General features: G+C 34.6%; 1 protein-coding gene and 1 long non-coding RNA gene across 2 annotated transcripts; one reads left to right on the top strand and one right to left on the bottom strand.

Moving 5' to 3' along the window:
* The first annotated feature begins 10,672 nt into the window (after positions 1-10,672).
* On the top strand, positions 10,673-11,580 carry LOC141591234 (uncharacterized). Its single transcript, XR_012520750.1, has 2 exons — positions 10,673-10,709; positions 10,806-11,580. It is a non-coding gene; the product is annotated as an uncharacterized LOC141591234 (long non-coding RNA).
* Positions 11,581-14,853: 3,273 nt separating this feature from the next.
* On the bottom strand, positions 14,854-18,803 carry LOC141592520 (metacaspase-5-like). The gene is made up of 3 exons (XM_074413226.1): positions 18,236-18,803; positions 16,002-16,453; positions 14,854-15,518 (listed from the first exon to the last, which is right to left on the bottom strand). Exons 1-3 carry the CDS (start codon positions 18,579-18,581, stop codon positions 15,036-15,038), a joined length of 1,281 nt encoding a protein of 426 aa, XP_074269327.1. The 5' UTR covers positions 18,582-18,803; the 3' UTR covers positions 14,854-15,035.
* Positions 18,804-19,553: the final 750 nt, after the last annotated feature.

The following is a 19,553-nucleotide window of genomic DNA, read 5'->3' as shown; positions in this document are numbered from 1 at the left end:
TGACATATGATTGTTACATAAAAAACAATCAATAAGTAATTGTGTGGAATACTTTTATGAGATATATACGTGATAACTTGGTTAAATGAGGACTATTAGGGTAAAAATTTGGCTATAAAAATAATTATGGAATTAATTTATGCAAACCATTTATATATCAATAAATCTCACAACATTTCATGCAATTTATCATAAATTATACGTAGCATCGCAAAATACAGACACCGTCAATATATCTCATGATAAACTAGTCAATCATATAGACAAAATATATTTTGACGGTTTTAGGTGCCACCGATTAAATCAATTTACAATCGAAACGTCTCAAAACGTTCTCTAGCTTACAACTTAGTCAAAATATCAGCCATTGTTTTTCCAGTACTACGAAATTCAAGTTTTATTTTCTCTTTTTTCATCATGGTTTTGTAGAAATTCATGTCTGATTTCGATTTTTGAAAATGAGTATGGTTAAAGGTCTATATGGGCATTCTGAAAAAATCGTTAATGTTCTTGGTTCTTATAGTGATAGCACATACTTAAACATCATGAGCATCGTAGATAATTCTCATGGTTTGATTTAGGCATTACATCGATGGTTGTAAGCTGCAGAAATCCTTTTTTGTTTCTCCTAAGTTTGATCTTGGGTTATATTAGTTTTCATATTCTACTATAACTTAAAACTACAATATTGTCCAACGCATACATACATTCCTCTCTTGTAGGCTTTATGAAAGGGAAATTATGAAATTAAAGGAGCATTCGAGTGATATAAAAATTTCTTATAATAGTTATTGCTCCCTCTCATTTTAGCTTTCAAATAACTTAATATTGAATTTTTGGGATCCAATCTATGTCGGCTCCTTTCGTTTTTCTTTAAATTTTGAAAATTAAGTGAATGAATCAAAAAATCAATTGATCCATTTAAATTACCACGTTTCCTGCGTGTAAATTCTCGTTGATCATGAATAAATATAATATATATATATATATATATATATATATATATATATATATATATATATATATATATATATATATAGAAGAAGGATCAAGTGAGTCCACCAAAAAGCATTGAGTCCCTAAGTCCTATTAAGAGCCATTGAAAAGATAGGATGAAGGGTTGAGATTGAAGGGGAAAAGGGAGGGATTAATGCTAAATGGAGGGGATCAATCCTAATTAATCAGTTTCTCTCACTACCACACTAATCAACCCCCTAATTTCACTATATAACCCTTCTTTTTCCACCCACTTCACTCTCCTATCACACAATTATCCTCCCACTCATCTCTCTAAAAACCCCCCAAAACCAAAACAATTCCAAAACCCCAAAAATTCAAAAAATCAAAAAAAAAAAAAATTCACTCATCATCCTCACTCACCCACCACCACCCAACCCCAGCCCCGACCTCCATTTGTGCCTCCTCCCCTCTGCCTGTCGTGACCCACAACCACCGCACATCACCACCACCTTCCTTCTTTCTCCTTTCCCGTCACCACACTTCTACTGCAGCCACCACCAATTCGCAGCCCCACCACCACCACTCACCAACTACCAGCACCGCACCACCATCACTGTAACACCCCGACCCAAACCAGGTCGGGAGCGGTTACTTATGATAGCTCACCAGGCTGTGTACATGGCCCACAGATCAACACGGGTCCTTTACAGCGCATTTTGTCCTCACTCATGCGCATCCCGGAAACCTTCCCAGGAGGTCACCCATCCTAAGACTACTCCCAGTCAAGCTTAACCAACAAAATTAAATATAAAGTAGCAATTAAAAGAATTTTATCCAACTTATTAAAATACGGGGTGTTACAATCACCATCAATCCAAAAAAAAAAACGCAGCGCCTTTTCAGATCCACCACAACCACCTCACTACAACCACCACTGCCTCACGACCACCCCACCACAAATACCTCACGACAACCACCACAACCCCACGACAACCACCACTAACTCACCACCACCTCCACCTCCCTGCAGTCGACACCACCAACCACGCACCACAACCCGACACCACCAACCCTCCAACCACCCACCACCCACCACCAACCACGCACCACAACCCGACACCACCCTTTCTTTTTTTTTTCAGATCTATCGCACGTCACCACCACAAACCCTATGACAGACCCGACACTATCACAATCTCCCACCGTACGCAGCTCCGACAACAAGCCATAACCTCCCACCGTACGCAGCCCCGACGACAGACCCGACACCACCCTTTTTTTTTTCTATTTCAGATCTACAACTAATGGTTGCCGTGGTTGGGTGACGTACGGTTGGCGTTCTGTTTGGCGTTGTTGTTTGGCGTTAATGTGTTTGTTGTTTGGCGTTAATGGCGTTAATGCGTTAATGAGAGGAGGGAGGTGGCTGTGAATTAATGTGTTTGTCACTGTGTTTGGCATTCTGTTTGGTATTGTTGTGTTTGTCTGTTTCATTTTTGCCTTTGTGTTTGTCTGTTTCATGTTTGGCGTTAATGTCTTTTTGCCTTTGTCTGTTTCATTTTTTTTTTCTTAATTAATATGAGTAAGTTATGGTTGTTGTTGGGTTTGTTGTATCAATTGGTCTCCCTTGTGACGGGTTACCATTTGTGGTGGATATTTTGTGAGTTAAAATGGTAACAAAATGGGTTAGTGGAGAAAGGGCACCACATGAATAGTGTTGCAGAGAGAGAAAAAGTGGGTACTTTGTAAGGTAAAATGGTATCCGTCACTCAAGAGTGACGGATATGTGCCGTCACAAACAAGAATTTGTGTTGTTGTATTTATATTGGGGTTTGTTGTTTTTATTTTTTCACAAATCCCGTCTTTTTTTCAAATATCGTCTTGTTTTATATTTTTTCAAATATCGTCTTATAAAAAATCGTTTTGTTATATATTTTTTTTAGATTTATGGGTTCAGATCTGGTTTTGTTGGCTTCATTTTTCATTTTTGTTTTTGTTTTTTTCGAGATCTCACAAATATCATTTCGAGATCTCACAAAAAAAACACTTGTAAATCAATTGGAAGCTTGTTCCTTTAATCTTTTATTCAAGTTATATTCATTTTTCAAATTTACATTCGTAGATCTCATAAATTAGATTTTTGAAAAAAAATCGTATTATCATAATTTTTATTCTTAGATCTAATAAATATATTTATTATACTCATATTTCTTTACATTTACACTCGTATTTCTTTACATTTACACTCATATTTCTTTACATTTACACTCATTTTTCAGATTTACACTCTTATTTCTTTACATTTACACTCTTATTTCTTTACATTTACACTCATTTTTCAGATTTACACTCGTATTTCTTTACATTTACACTTGTATTTCTTTACATTTACACTTATATTACTTTACATTTACACGCATTTCTCAGATTTACACTCGTATTTCTTTACATTTACACTCGTATTTCTTTACATTTACACTCATATTTCTTTACATTTACACGCATTTTTCAGATTTACACCCTTATTTCTTTACATTTACACTCGTATTTTTTACATTTACACTCATATTTTTTACATTTACACTCGTATATCTTTACATTTACACTCGTTAAAATTATATGGATTTGCACTCATATTTTTTGTGGATATGAGTTGGTGGTGGAGGACGACGGTGGTGGTGTTTTTTGGTAGTCGGACTAAAGTTTTACTCGTAAAGGACAAAAGTGACACTTATAAAGGACCAAAGTTACACTCAAAGGACCAATTTACTCTTAAAATACTACATTTACACTCTTAAAACATTACATTTACACTCGTAAAACATCACATTTACACTTGTAAAATGTTAAAATTATGTAAATTCAAAATTTCCGTCACAAAAAATCAAATTTACACTCTTAAAATGTTACATTTACACTCGTAAAACTTCACATTTACACTTGCAAAATGTTAAAATTATATAAATTCAAAATTTCCGTCACAAAAAATCAAATTTACACTCTTAAAAACGTTACATTTACACTCGTAAAACATCACATTTACACTTGTAAAATGTTAAAATTATATAAATTCAAAATTTCCGTCACAAAAAATCAAATTTACACTTTTAAAATGTTATATTTACACTCGTAAAACTTCACATTTACACTTGTAAAATGTTAAAATTATATAAATTCAAAATTTCCGTCACAAAAAAATCAAATTTACACTCTTAAAAATGTTACATTTACACTCGTAAAACTTCACATTTACACTTGTAAAAAGTTAAAATTATATAAATTCAAAATTTCCGTCACAAAAAATCAAATTTACACTCTTAAAAATGTTACATTTACACTCGTAAAATATCACATTTACACTTGTAAAATGTTAAAATTATATAAATTCAAATTTTCCGTTACAAAAAATCAAATTTACACTCTTAAAAATGTTACATTTACACTCGTAAAACTTCACATTTACACTTGTAAAATGTTAAAATTATATAAATTCAAAATTTCCGTCACAAAAAATCAAATTTACACTCTTAAAAATGTTATATTTACACTCGTAAAACTTCACATTTACACTTGTAAAATGTTAAAATTATATAAATTCAAAATTTCCGTCACAAAAAATAAAATGTACACTCTTAAAATGTTACATTTACACTCGTAAAACATCACATTTACACTTGTAAAACTCATACACTCGTAAAACATCACATTTACACTTGTAAAACTCATACAACATTACATTTACACTTCTGAAATCTTAAACTCAAAACTGATTAATTAGGGGCTAGAGAGAGAGAAAGAAAAATTAATTAATGTATAGAAATTTGATTAGTGGTAATTTTTTTTGGTAATTTTCAATCTCAACCACCCATCTCAATCCAACCATCCACATTTTTTTCCTTTTCTTTTTAATAGCCCTTAATCAAATGCATCTCAACCATTCATTGAATCCATCCAAAGGCCCTTAGAGGGACTTATGGACTCAATTTGAGAGGAGGACTCATTAGAACTCCTCTCTCTCTCTCTCTCTCTCTCTCTCTCTCTCTCTCTCTATATATATATATATATATATATATATATATATATATATATATGGCTAAGATGCGGTGAGAAACACTAATATAATGAGAACCGTAACTCTCACTAAATTTTCACCAAATCTTGTTACGAAAGTTTTATTGAATCATTTACCGTTAGTTAAGTTAGTTTATTTAAGCACAACAATATTTGATATAACTGAAATTTTTTATTGATTATATTAAATAATATGTATTTAATGTACATAAATTCAATTAGGTACACTAAAACGACTCAAAATGCGCAGAAACGAGTACTAGGTGCACGATAATTGAGATATATGGAAAACATTACTAGGTGCTTGAAAATGGCGGGCTATAGATGCATAAAAACGAGTACTGGGTGTATAAAAATTGTTACATACAATAAAACGAATACTAGGTGGATGAAAATTAATAAAATGCATTTCGCCTCGATTTCCGTCAATAGCTTATAATTTTTAGATGATATATGTTATCTGGCCATAAAATTCTACTCCGATTCCAAATATATTGTTATTTTCAAAAATAAAATTATGTAAGGTGCAGTTCTCACGGGCTTATTATAAATGTATATTTAGCGGGCTTGTCGGGAGCTTCTTTATTAAGTTCACACCCACCCATGAAAAATAGCAAGTCGGGCTTGGCCTGTTCGTCAAATAATTTGTTTGTCCAAGTTAGCTTAAATGACGGGTCAGATGGGCAGGACTAGTTGTCCGGCCCTAACTTGATCCGCTCTACTTCTGGGTGTGCTCAGTTAAGAGATAGGAAATATGTGAAATATGCAAGTTGCAAGATCTTTAATATGGAATTAGTAAGTAGTTGATTATCTTGCATTAAAAATTCATAGATTGCATGATTAAATTTTTAGGATTAAACACGGGTAACATTAGATGTCTTGAGGTAACAAAAATTTTGAGAGCAAACTCATGTAATATTCTTGCTTCGTTTTACTTGTTGACCAAAACCACAATGCTCAACATCGTTGGAAAATTTGAGAAGACCATGATCGTGAGCGGGAGAGGACGTCATGGACTCAAAAGATATATATGGGATAAATGTCACCGTTACTATCACTCCTCAACTTCGTAGTTCCATTCTAATAACTCTTCACATAAAAACCCAATTGGGTTAAACTCAACTGGGACATTGTTATCTTTTATAAATTGGCGAACAAAAATTAGGTTCTTTATTATACGGGGGTGTAAGGGACATAGATAAGGTGTAGAGTGTGGTCTTTGTTGTTAATGGTAAAATTTTCCGAGGCCTAACATAAATACCATTACGGTCCATTACCATTGACAACTAAAACTGAACGAATCAGATGTGAGGTGCTTCACACCAGTAGTGTCCATGTACCATGGTCCGTGGTCCATCCATCCGAGCATGTAGACTTGTGAAAATAAAATCATGACATTGAATTTAGAATAATTTTAGAGCATTTTCGAAATCATAAAAAATAAAATTAATTATGCGTTTTCAAACACTAGCTTAATTTATTTGGCTCCATATTAGTTAGTAGTATCAATATTACTCGTATAATTTTTCGCGAAACTCATTATCTTTAGTTACGGAACTACTCATAATAATATTTTATCAGTAACTATTGTCTGAGACTGTCCAATTTTATAAAATCCAATTATTTATTAATAGTATAAATGAGTATTTCTTATTGAAAAGGATCGTCTCACAATGTGGAACCGTGTTATAATACGTAGGATCATTTAATAAGGAGTTAAAGACACCAAATAATAAGGAGAAATTGGGAAATAAACGGGAGTTAATTTTAAAACCAGAGGAGCTATAATTATAAATACCTTTTGCACACTACACACTTTCATTACCTTCTATTTTCTGCCATCTCAACTAATCTCCACCTCGCGGATTACGAACACCAAGAAAAAAGTTCCCCTCTCCTCAATTATCTCTGTAAATAAAAAAAAAATTCTTTCTCTTCAACTCATATTCTCTCCCTAAACTCATCAATCACTAATGTTTACCGTGATAAAATTTTCTTTTAGTATGAGAATTTGATTTTAGAATTGTCTTTGAGCTGCAAATTATGAATTGAGTTTAACTTATATTCATCGAGTGTGATTTTTTTGAGTTTCTTACGGAGTAATTGTTAATGTTCATGTGTGTCTATAGTTTGTAACGAGAAGTTATAGGCATTCATTTCGCAAATTCGATCACGTTATCATTTTTTTTTGTGTTCATACAACGAACCGATTGTTTAATGTTTTATATAGGTGAAAAATCTTTTGGTTATTCATTAATTCATTTATTTTTTTGTAAGATATTTTCTAGTTGTGTAGTAATTTACTAGCAAACTTATATTCTACTCGTGTTTTCGTTTGTTCAAATATTAATGGTGTTTTAAGTTCATTAACGATCTGAATACCTTTTGTGTAAGAAATTTCAAGTTGAGATGTGTTTTTTAATACTAAAAACATTTTTAATCCAGTATATTTGATTTTGTTTGCAATTTTTTATGTTCAAAATGTGGTAGAGAACTACGTAATGCATTTGGCGAATTGATTTTGGAACATTGTCCTGTTTTCATCCTATGGTTTAGTTTTTTTTTTTTATCATATGGAATTTTTCAATTAGTGTAATGTTAAATTCAGCGAAAAAATGTTTTATTATTCGATGTTTTTGTAGTTTTTTATCAATCATCTTGTTTGTTCTAAATGTGTAGCAAGAATGCGATGAATTTTGCGAAATCGATTTCGAAAAAATTATGTAGTGTTATGTTGCGAAATTCTCTTATTCGGGAAATTGATTTCGGTAAATTTGCGTAGTATTATTTCACGAGAACGATTTTGGAAAATATTGTGGTTTGGTTATTCAACGGTTCCGTTATTTTTTTGTATGAAATTTTTTACCTCAAGAATGTTATTGTTTGTTCAATGATTTGGTTATTTTTTGCGTGAATTTTTAAAGTTGTGAAATGTTTTTTTAGCTGCAATTTTTTTTGCTATTGAAACCGACGTATCCTAATTATGTTTACGCTTTTTCAACGATTATTCCTCTAATATGTGAAATTTCCAAGTTTTGAATTGTTAGTTGTTGACTAACAATCGAACCACTGTTTGTATAATTTAGGGAGATGTTATTGCCACGGGGCATTTGTATAATGCCACGACTCATAAGGTATAGAAAACTAAGAACAGCAAAAAGTGATTAAATATTGACTCACATATTTCGTGGGCACATTCATTACATTCGTGGCATTATGGGCTCCCTTACTTTATAGTTTAATTCAATGTATTTGATAGTTGAATTTTATGATTGCAGTACAATTTTTCTTCATTTTGTTTAAATCTATAATTTAATGAATTATACACTTTGTTTGATGGAGTTTGATGTATTGCAGATTATTTAATTTAACTGGTTATTATTGTGTAACTAAATTAACAGTTCTTATCATATGAGCTGGTCTTAAATAATTAAATTAATAGTAGTTATTGTATGTTATGATTAAAAAATAACTCAGCTCATTTATAAGCGTTAAATGAATAGTTTTCTTATAAAAACGAGTATAATACTGTCTGGCTTCATAATTTGTATATTTTAAGGTTTGTTGAGTGTTAAAGATTAATCGTTTTGTGATTTTTGGATCTTAAATTTTTAATAGTTGCATAGTACTTAAATAAATTATGTTTAAATTCTAGTGATTTTTTATTTGATTATTGAATTTCCACTTGTTCTTGAAAGTAATAGGAGTATTTAGATAGACTAAACCTAGCAGAAATAACGATGCTAAACACGAGTACCGAATAAGAGTTATTATTAATTTAAAATATGTTTCTCTGATTTTTTGAATCTGCTTCTAGTATTTTTGGTACATAAAATCTGTATCTAGTAATCTTCCCTAATTTCTTGAGTTTTATTTTTGTTGTTGGAAGGTTTTCAGTTACAATAGCGGATATGTCCCTGGAGAAAAAGTATTATATGTGTATGCAGAACCTACCACCATCAATCTTATGTGCTGCTTGTGCACTATGTTACCACCACAACATTAAGGTTAGATTTGTCAGATTTTATTTATGTTAATAGTAGTATGTGATTGCCTGGTGAAATTTGAGAGTATAATAATAGCATTATTATTTATCTTTGAAAATTTTTGGAAATTGATGTGAATATGAGATGTCATGGAAAATAGATGAAACCTAAGCAATGCCACTAGGAAAAGTCCAAGGGAATGAATCTGTCTTTTGTACTTAAAAATAAGTTCAGTTCAATTTTATTTCATCTAGTTTAATGAATTAGAGTATAAAAGAAAAAGGCATTTATCTTTTGTAATATGTAACGAATTGCTATTTCATATTATGTATTCGAATAACATGGTCAATGATTTCGGTACTTGAGACCAATTCTTTTGGACATAAAGTTCATGATTTTTCATTCAATTCAATTCAACAAATTTCAATATATGAGAACCAATTCTTATCCAATGAAGAATACAATAATAACTATAGATTACAATTTCCTCTGTATCCACTCCAAACCTGATCCACCCGAACAAAAAGATGAAACCTCAAATTAACGAGTTTAAGGAGGATAATGGGTGAGTCAGGTGACAAATCGGGCCGCCATTAAGGAAATCTGTCGGTATATAATGAATGCATATCCACCAAACCCTTTGGTTATCTCACTTCCAATTTACTTCAAACACAACCAACAAACCCCTTGGTTATCTCACTTTCAATTTACTTTAAACACAACCAACAGTCGCATCAACCTCATATATGACCACAAGTCTACCACTGTAATCCTTGGAACTCTCCAACAACCTATCTCCTTCCACCAAGCCACCCCAACCTAAAATTGTTGCAGACTGATACCTGATAACTTGTACGGAGTATTTGTTATTTTGTTTTATTGGCGTTTGAAGTCTCTCTGCCCGACAATGTTGATTTTAAATGTGATTGTGGAAATGAAAGATGCAAATACGAGTTTTTCTGCTATTTCTTTCCTAACAAAGACAACTCAAATGAGCCAGATCTCTATAATTTTCCTGATCTCTATAATTTTGCCCTTGGGATGCCTACAAGTACACTAAAGAGGGTAAGAAAAAGCGTCGTAAATTCCACATCGAAAATCCTCAACTCCTTCTTCAGAGGGCTTGTTTGTAGGGATGTCAATGGATCGGGTCCGGTCGGGTGAAGCTTCACCCGCATCCATCCATCACATTAAAAACCTCATCCAACCCATCCATCATCCGCGAAACTTATCATCCATCATCCGCGGATGAAACGGGTGGATCGGGTGATAAATGGGTGATGATAAAGTATTGAATTTTATTTCACGCAAAAATATGTAAGGTAAATTAGTATTAGACCAAGTGCTTTAAAAATCTTGTAACTTAATGTTTGCTTGAATATAAAAAAAGTAAGTAAATTAGTATTGGCTAGCTTAAATTTTATATAAATATGTATTTTTTTTCAAAAAAGGAAGAATATCGGCTGGCGGATGGATAGCGGGTTGGATTTAGCTTCATCCATCATCCATCATTCATCCACCATCCATCATCCATCATCCATCCATCATCCATTTATTTCGGATTTTCGTCCGTTCATTTAAATCGGGTGGATGGATATTTAGCGGGTGCGAGTGAAATTGACATCCCTACTTGTTTGAAACCTACGGTTCACTGTCTTATAATCCCGAGTACGTGAGCACCATCTTCTCTGAAGTGTAAGTTGTGTTTTTTTGTTTTTTTAGAATGTGTGTTAAGCTTAATTATAGATGTTCACACGGTTATCTAACAACATTTTTTTTCCAATGCTTTAGATGTGGGTCCAACTCTAGGTTTGATGACAAAGTGCAAGAAAGTTTTCTAAAGGCTATTAAGGATCTTCAAAACTATGAAATACTGGCGATTGCTTTGAGGGTGATGGATGGTTCTAAGCGCTTGAATGAGATTCTTGAGTTGGCAAAAAAAAACGTTGATGAAGAGGGAAAGGGAAATTTGACTATGCTACAAGAACATTTCAATTTTACATTTACACTTCTTATCAAGAAAGTTTTGGATACAAAGGCAGTATCTTTCGAGGTTTCAAAATGTTCTCTGATTGGGAATATGAGTATTATCTCAAACACGTTGATGTCAAACGGGAAACAAAGGCAAGAATATATGTTGCTGATATGCTTAGGGGAAGAAGAAGTTTGATTGGATGAGGTTGGTAGTGAAAGCGGGATGCGACGAATTTCATATGTATTTGTGTCCAAAGTTTGAGGATAACTTGTCCATCCAAAATGATTAAGTAAAAGAGCTAATTGGGAAGTACTTGGTAAAGAACAAGAAGAGTTGAGGAACAAGAGTTGAGAGATTGTGATTAAGTTCTGGTAATTTTGTTTATAGAAATTTAATACATAGAGTGCACCACTCTCTATGATTTTAGTACAAACTTCTGCTAATGGATGATGAAATCATATTCATCTTAGCGACATGTGGCGAAAACTAAAACTACTTGTAATAAGTGTGTGTGTTACAGTTTCTCAGTATACTTTTATTGTGGGGATGTTAGATATTCTATTACACATGCTTTTAATGTGGGACTCTTTCAACTATATCAACTTCCAAAATTTCTAGAAAGTTTATCTTTTGATAGTCTTTAAACTAGAGTTGATAAAAAACGGGCTTGGATCGGACACGGGTTGGGCCCAACTGATAAAAAAGTGTCCGACGGGCCCTATTTCATATTCCGAGTCCCCTAAGCGGGCCAATTTCTACTGTCCGTACCCGTCCACTTTGAGAAAGCGGGCCTGCCTGCGGGCCTGATTAAAATTAAATACAAAAATTAGTGTTTCGATTAAAATACGAGTTTGTTATCGTTACATCCCACTAAAACATAACAATTGTCTAAAAAAGCTTATCCTTAATAAAATATACTAATCTTCAAAAGATAAGTTTACTAGATTTTGGACGAGTTTGGCAATGTTCTCCTACAAACATCAAAAGTTCATTTTTGCCTTGGTTTTTATGTGGTATTGTTGGCGGCTACATACATTCCCGAGTAAATACTTAAAAGGTACTATCTTTATACGACAATCTCGTTAGCATGTCAATTATTCTCGGCGAATCTTTATACGACAAGTGTAAATACCGATAATCTCCAATTTATGGATTATACAACCAGTTGTATATGTTGTACGACGTAGAATTTGAGCTTTGTGATAAAATATCCGAGCTTTATGTTAAATAATATGAGCTTGATTAGAAAGTATTGAATTCATCCATTTACACATTAAAAACATGAAATTTGAATTAGCTCAGAAAAAATACATATAAGCTTGAATTCTTACACCTTGATTGTACCATGCTTATGGTACAACTGGATGTATAATCCTATTTATGGATAATCTCTCACTTATACGTAAGGTATTAATATTTTTGTGCTACCTTATTGGCTTAGAGTGTACAAATTATTAATGAAATGGGCAGAGAACGACGGAGGGCGGAGGACTGAGAGTTTGAGGACTTTTGTGAGGTTACTTTTAATAGCAGGCCTAACGGGCTGTCTATGGGCAATTTTGTATTAAATAATCCATCATATAGACCATCCATTCGTGACACCAGCTCTTCTTTAGGCTGTTTTGAGTGGGATCATCCCCCTCCTTTTGTTGTAGACCTTTGTACTTTGGACTCTGTTTTGGCCTGTGTGCCGCTCTCCCCCGACCCGCCCCCGTGATGTAATCTAAACTCTTCTTCTTTTATTTAATCTTGTTCCCTTCGTCCAAAAAAAAAAAAATAAAAAAAAAAATAAACCATCATATAGAAATCATCCGTATTAAATAAAATTAGGGTCGTGCGCTTATGATCCAGAACGGGTGCAAACATGGTGAAATAGGAGCATTTATTCCTTGCTCACGAAAATTTGTACATGTATCATGTATGCACTTATCGCAGACTCGCAGTAGTATCGGCCATAGTTACAATGTAATGACTGATTTTGCCATGGTGGCTGCAAACCATATTTAAACATTTCTAGACCTAGTGATCAAAAAGACAGATTAGAATCATCAAACAAAAGGAACTTCAACATAGTCATCAGAACAATAAAGTCCACGCCTTTGAGTGAAGCCTTGTTTCTTGAGCCTTGTTTGATCAGTATGACATCCACTAAGAAGGATCTCATTCCTTGGTAAAAGTTTTCTGGTTTTACCTGCATTAACATCCTCATCATTCTCCACGTCGTTCGGTTTCCATGGCGGGTTTTGTATTTTCTTCCTCTTCGTTGTCCTGTAGCATATGCTTCATGAAATCCATTGTGAGACTTCCTACTGCAGATAGTAATCCACTCGAACCTTCACTTTCACCAACTACGCTAGGGTGAAGCTGAAGTTTGTTCAAGATGACCTTCATAACAAAATGGTGTTGTATTGGGACTTTGGGAGTAAGTATTATATATTTATAAAATGAGATTATATGTTTCTCTTAATGTCAAACTACGAAAATATAAGTAGTAGACCATACTAGGATTATATATGGCCATAGAGCTGGCAAAAGGTTCAATGGGGTTGGGGTGGGATCAGGCAAGTTTCAGTCAGATCGTTTCAGGTTTATTCTATACATCTTCATCAGGATATTCTTGTTGAGTTTGGGTATATCCCAAATGAGTTAGTTCGAGTCAAGTGATTTTTGGTCATTTTAACTGAGAACATAGGAGCAACATCCGTTAATTACCTTCATAGTAATAATATCAATAAAATATCAAGTGGGTATTCTATGATTTTACATATCTTGGGGCGGGGCTAGAATCCTCCCCAAAGACATCAAAAAGGGTAGGCCGAATTTTCTCCACATTGATATCATCCTTCCCAGTCTTCTCCTTGAGCAACTAAGTCGAGAGAGGGGAGAGCGATTTGCTCTTAACATAGCCTCGATAACCCCCTGGTATTCATCCCCGACGATCACATTGCATCCAGGCTCAATGTGCTAACTGTGGGATGAAGGGATGCACAACACATTTTGATGCTCATCTCAAGTCATAGTGATCAAAGTGATGCCAACTAATAGCACAAGTGCTTATCTCTCATTTTAGTCATTAGATATTCTGTCTCTCTACCAAGTATGGAAATCTATATTTCCTTTAGTGTCGTGATTTTATCTGAAGCTAAGATTTTTATTAATTTGTTGATTTATGTCGTTAATACTGTTAATTTTATCTCAAAGGATACGGGAACGTATTTTTTCCGGATCTGCGAACTAATGCCTCATTATGATGCATGAAGTGATACAGTGGCTCTTCTTGGTTGACAACATGCCGATGAGTCATAATAGCCTCAATCATCACAATGCAATTGAACTGTAAAGGCTAACAACATAGCATGAAACTTTGAAGTATGAACACCCGAATTTTTGTTTTCTATAACTAGCTTAACGCCATGGAACCCATAGTCCATAAAACTACAACCAACCTATAAAGAGACGCAAGGCAACCACGGCCTCAACTTGTCAGTATTTCTTAATTCTTACGCATATACCTCGGTAGATAATGAAACACTCGCTTGTTCAGATGACACACCATATCTATCATCTAGATTGGCATTAGTAAGACCACTAGGCACTAACTGCAGTTAACGCAATTAACGGTTAATCCATCATTACAAAATATAAAGCACTTTCCAAACCAGATACGAAAACTAGCATGCTCAGCTCAGTAGCCCTTATGTGCCCATCTGCAATAACCTAGAAGCCCTGGATAACTTACTAAAGGTTGCATCTCTAACCCGAGTGATTAAAACACGAGTTCACGATCATAGTCAGAAGCATTCTTGATGGATATGACAATTAAAAGTGCAGATCAAGGTGAAACTTTAAACTGTACTAATGAAATTTTGAAAAGTTCAAATATTATTTGTATTGAATAAATAATCATCTCTGTGAACAGTAATGAAATTGGCATCAATCATGAAAACCACAATCCAAATGAGAAACACAAGTTTAGTATGATGAGCTTATGACAATCACAATAGTGTCACAACATCAAGAATAAGTGCCGAAAAGACAGACTAGAATCAGCAAACAAAAGGAGCTTCAACATAGTCGTCGGAACAGTAAAGTCCAGGCCTTTGAGTGAAGCCTTGTTTCTTGAGCAACTTCCTGGCCTTAAGCACAATCTCTTGGTTACTAATCTCTCCTCTAGATTCCCTCAGTATGCTCTGAATTGCATTGCTAAAAGCTCCATACGCTTCGCTAGCATTCCCGGATGGGCTAGCATCAGCTGATGTTTGATCAGTTTGACATCCACTAAGAAGGATTCCATTCCTTGGTAAAAGTCTCCTGGTTTTACCTGCATATACATCCTCATCATTTTCCACCTCTGTTTCCATGGCGGGTTTTGTATATTCCTCCTCGTCGTTGTCCTCTAGCTTATGCTTCATGAACTCCATTGCTAGACCTCCTACTGCAGATAGTAATCCACCTGAACCTTCACTTTCACCATCTCCGCCATGGTGAAGGTGCAGTTTGTTGAAGATGACCTTCATAAACTTCTTGACCTTTATTTTATAACAAAATGGTATTATGGGGAGTCAGTAATTTAGTTATAGAATGAGAGTATTAAGATTACATAAATGTCTTCCTACGAACATTTTAAAGGTAAGCCAGGCTGGGATTATGGCCATAGACCTGACAGAAGGGGTAATGCGGTTGGGCAGGGATCACGCAAGTTTGGGTCAGATCATTTCAGGTTTATTCTACACAACCTGTTGGTTCGGATCAGGTCATCAGCATAATCATTTTGAGTTTGGGTGTATGCCAAGTGTGTTATTAGCGGAGTAATTTCATGCACGAGTTAGTCTAAAATTTGTTCTAATTTGTTTTATACTCCCTCCGCCCCAATCATTTGTTTACCTTTTATATTCTTTGTGAGGGGTATTTTAACCAAAGGTAAACAAATGATTGGGACATAGGCAGTAGATGAACTTATGAGTAACATCAAGCAAATATTATGTGGATATTCATTCCATAAATTTACATACCTTGGGGCTTGAATCATCCCCAAAGACATCAAAAAGAGTAGGCCGGATTTTCCCAACATCGATATCATCCTTCCCAGTCTTCTCCTTGAGCATCTCGATGAGAGTCGAGAGGGGAAGCGATTTGCTCTTGACATAGCCTCGGTGACCTTCATATTCATCCTCATCGATCACACTGTATTCAGGCTCCATGTGCTGACTGTGGGAGGAGGGAATGTGGATCCCACGAGTCTCGAAAGCATCTCTGAACTTGCCCTTCACCTTCTGCTTAAGAAACCCTGATAAGCTGGATTCTGATGATGAGGTATTATGGCTGGCTTGGGACTGGGAAGCCGTGCTTTCGCCTATTTGTTCTTTGGCCCCACTAATCAGGCCACCACTGTGGCATGAATCTGAGACTATTGTGATGCGGCAACCATCATGGACTTGGCACACGAGTTCCTTGAAATCTTCGTCTGTTACAACCCAATCATAGAGATTTTGAGCATTAGCTAGTAGCCAAGAAAGTGGTTAAAAGCAACATGGCAACATGCTATGACAGTGTACTATTAGTACAGAATGAATCATGGGATAACATGACTTTGAGCATCAATTTCGCAGGACTTATTCTAATAATAATGAGTTTGATCTGCTATGGGACTCAAACCCAACTAGGCAAGACAACCGGTCATTCAAGTTGGGTTCAAATTGGATCATTATGGAATTGGGACTAACCCAACTAGGCAAGACAAACCGGTCATTCCAGTTGGGTTGCACTATCCTGTCATTTTTTTTGGTCGTATTTGGTCTGGTCATCTTTCTCGCTTTTGATTAAAAAAAAATTTCTGAGTCAGGTGGTTGATGATTGGATCTATTTGGGTTTGGGTCTACTTCGAATTGTACTTTTCAGGTTTAGCTTGGGACAATCAGGGTTAGCTCACATCAGTAGCCACGGTCTCATATCAATTGCGCTGTACAAAAAATGTGAACAATACTGCTCAAAGTACGGTGAGGAATGAGGATAACCTTAAAAACCTAAACCAAATTTAATACAGAACCTAACCAACAGTTCTAGTAAGCCATATAAAACATCATTAGAGTCGAACATTTAAAAAGTTAGTTATTTGATTACAGCAATGGCAATCTACACAACAATACAACAGCAATTGATAGTAAGTTTTTAACTATTGTTGCAGAGCAAGAGTTTCAATCATTTCCAGAGGGATGTAACTAGGGGAAACTTATCACTTAATCGGATCATTTCTGATTGAATTTCAGCTCATTTTGAAGTTTCTCCAACAAATATTTCCTCGTGTCGGAGGGATTTAGATCATGGTTCTAAGAGTGAAAAGGATTACCCAATTTCCATCTCCTTTCTCTTCCCTTCCAGCATAGTTCTTAATCACACAGAAGATTTTATCCGTCTCATTTTCCTTTCCTCTAGAGCATTGTATCCTTACAAACGATAAAACTAATGAAACAAAATTCGATTATAATTTTTCAAGTACCCTATGTAAAATTAAACCGAGTCAACTAATACAAGTGCAATTAAGGAGTTAATGTTGATGTTGAAATTGGTCGTTGTAGCCCCATCTAGATTATTACACTATAAACCCGATTGAAAAGAACTACTCTGTGGTTTGTACAAGAAGTTGTTGATCAATTTATACTCCTTACATCTTTCGTTAGCCTTGAGTTTTGACTTAAATATACTACTCTTATGTGGTTTAATACACATTTGTATTTGATCTCAATCGGGACTGATGAAAATTAGAGACAGACTGACGAAATCCATCCAAGTGTAGTTCAAATCTAGTACTACGAAGATTAATAAGATCACTTCATGTATTAACTCTACGTCTCTAACCCCTTCGAAAAACATAAGTTTCTAACAAGTGCTCCGTAACCATGATCACACAACGACACAAATAAGTTTAAAAGAACATCATCAATCTAAGTTTCTCTCTCTAACGAAAATGAAATAGCATAATACTCGACTTCAGCATCATCCAATCTGAACTTACACACATGGAGTACAACTACAAGTACTCCTATCAAAATTGGCCCAATTTTAAAAAAGTCAACGTCAAACACAAATAACAGAATAAAAAATCATTTTTTAAATTTGACCCCAAGTTTTACGGATTCCAACATATCTCCTGATTGATAAATTCCCCTTGGATCACTCAATCAACTCATTTCACAAACCCACAAATCACAATTAATAAATCAAAAAAAAATATATTAGCTTATATTACCTGTGATTAGATTCATGTCACAAGGGACAATGCACTCATCAAAACCGGTATCATCGGCGTCACCGGTCTCAGCCGGCAAACGAGTGCCATGACCACTATAATGAACAAAAAGCTCATCACCCGGTTCAGCGTTGCGGACGAGGGTATTAAGGGCGGCCCGAATGTTACGACCGGTGGGTTGGGTGTAGGAGCGATCGGTGTCGATCAAGACGGTAATGTTGCGTTCATCGAAGTTGTAACGTTCGAGTAAACAGCTGTGCATCCGTTTAACGTCGTTGATGCATCCTTTAAGTTCGGCTTTTGTACCTGGGTAGTTTATTCCGATTAATACGGCTTTTTTCGCCATTTTTGAGATTGGTGTAAGGAATTGTATGGATGGATGGATTACTTTTTTTTGGGTGATTGATTGGGGTTTGGTGGGTGCTTTGAATTGTGATGGGTCGTCTTTTATTGTATGATGATGAGGACGTTGGAGAATTATTGGATGGATTATTGTTAATTGTGAAGATTAGTTGACCCTTTTGTTTAATCTAAGGTCTTGTACTTTTTTAGGCTGCTCGCTTTCTTTGAAAAAAGACGATGATCGTATTAAAAGTATAAAATAAAATATTGGAGTAAAATATAATTTTAATTTACCCCTCTTTTTGTTAAGTTCTTTTCTTTTTGCATTGTGATATAATGATCTTGGGTACACGTCATTTCGTATCCCCTTCATCCTATTTTTATGGTCGACTTTTTTTTTTCTTCTTTTTCTAGTGAAGAGAATTTATGAAAAAATGATTTTAAGTTAAATATAGTTGAAACAATATTATCGCGGGAGAGATAATAATAATTACTCGTACATAATTTTTCGTATTGACCAGAGTATTTATAATGGCTTGGATAGAATTGTTGATTTGATTAGGAAAAATATCGACATCAAGATGCAAAAGAAATTTATTGCGATTACCATCCCTGCCAGCCAATCGATTCTTGATCATGACGCTCGCTTTGTCATGGTTGCTAAGTGACTTAATTGCCTACTTAATTGGTGTGATCAAATTCTTAATTTGTGACCAAAGGTCAATTTGTGACCTTTGCTTCATTTGTTGACCTCTTCCATTACCCAATAGGTGTCATTTTCTGGTTTGTTGTACACAAAAAAAAAAAGGACAATGAATATATTTATAAAATTAGAAAAAGTAAGAGAGAAGTATATAATATGATAGTGGGAATGTTGTAAAGTGGATAATGATTGACTTGATGATCTAGGTCGCGACCTTCTGCTTGAGAGGGTGAAAATGGGTCAAGGTAAATAAGGTGGAATTAAGAGTAAAAT

Source organism: Silene latifolia, chromosome 7, assembly GCF_048544455.1.
Source record: "Silene latifolia isolate original U9 population chromosome 7, ASM4854445v1, whole genome shotgun sequence".
Classification (NCBI taxonomy): Eukaryota; Viridiplantae; Streptophyta; class Magnoliopsida; order Caryophyllales; family Caryophyllaceae; genus Silene; species Silene latifolia.
The sequence above is the reverse complement of the archived record's forward strand: the minus strand, read 5'-3'. Positions and strand labels throughout refer to the sequence as shown.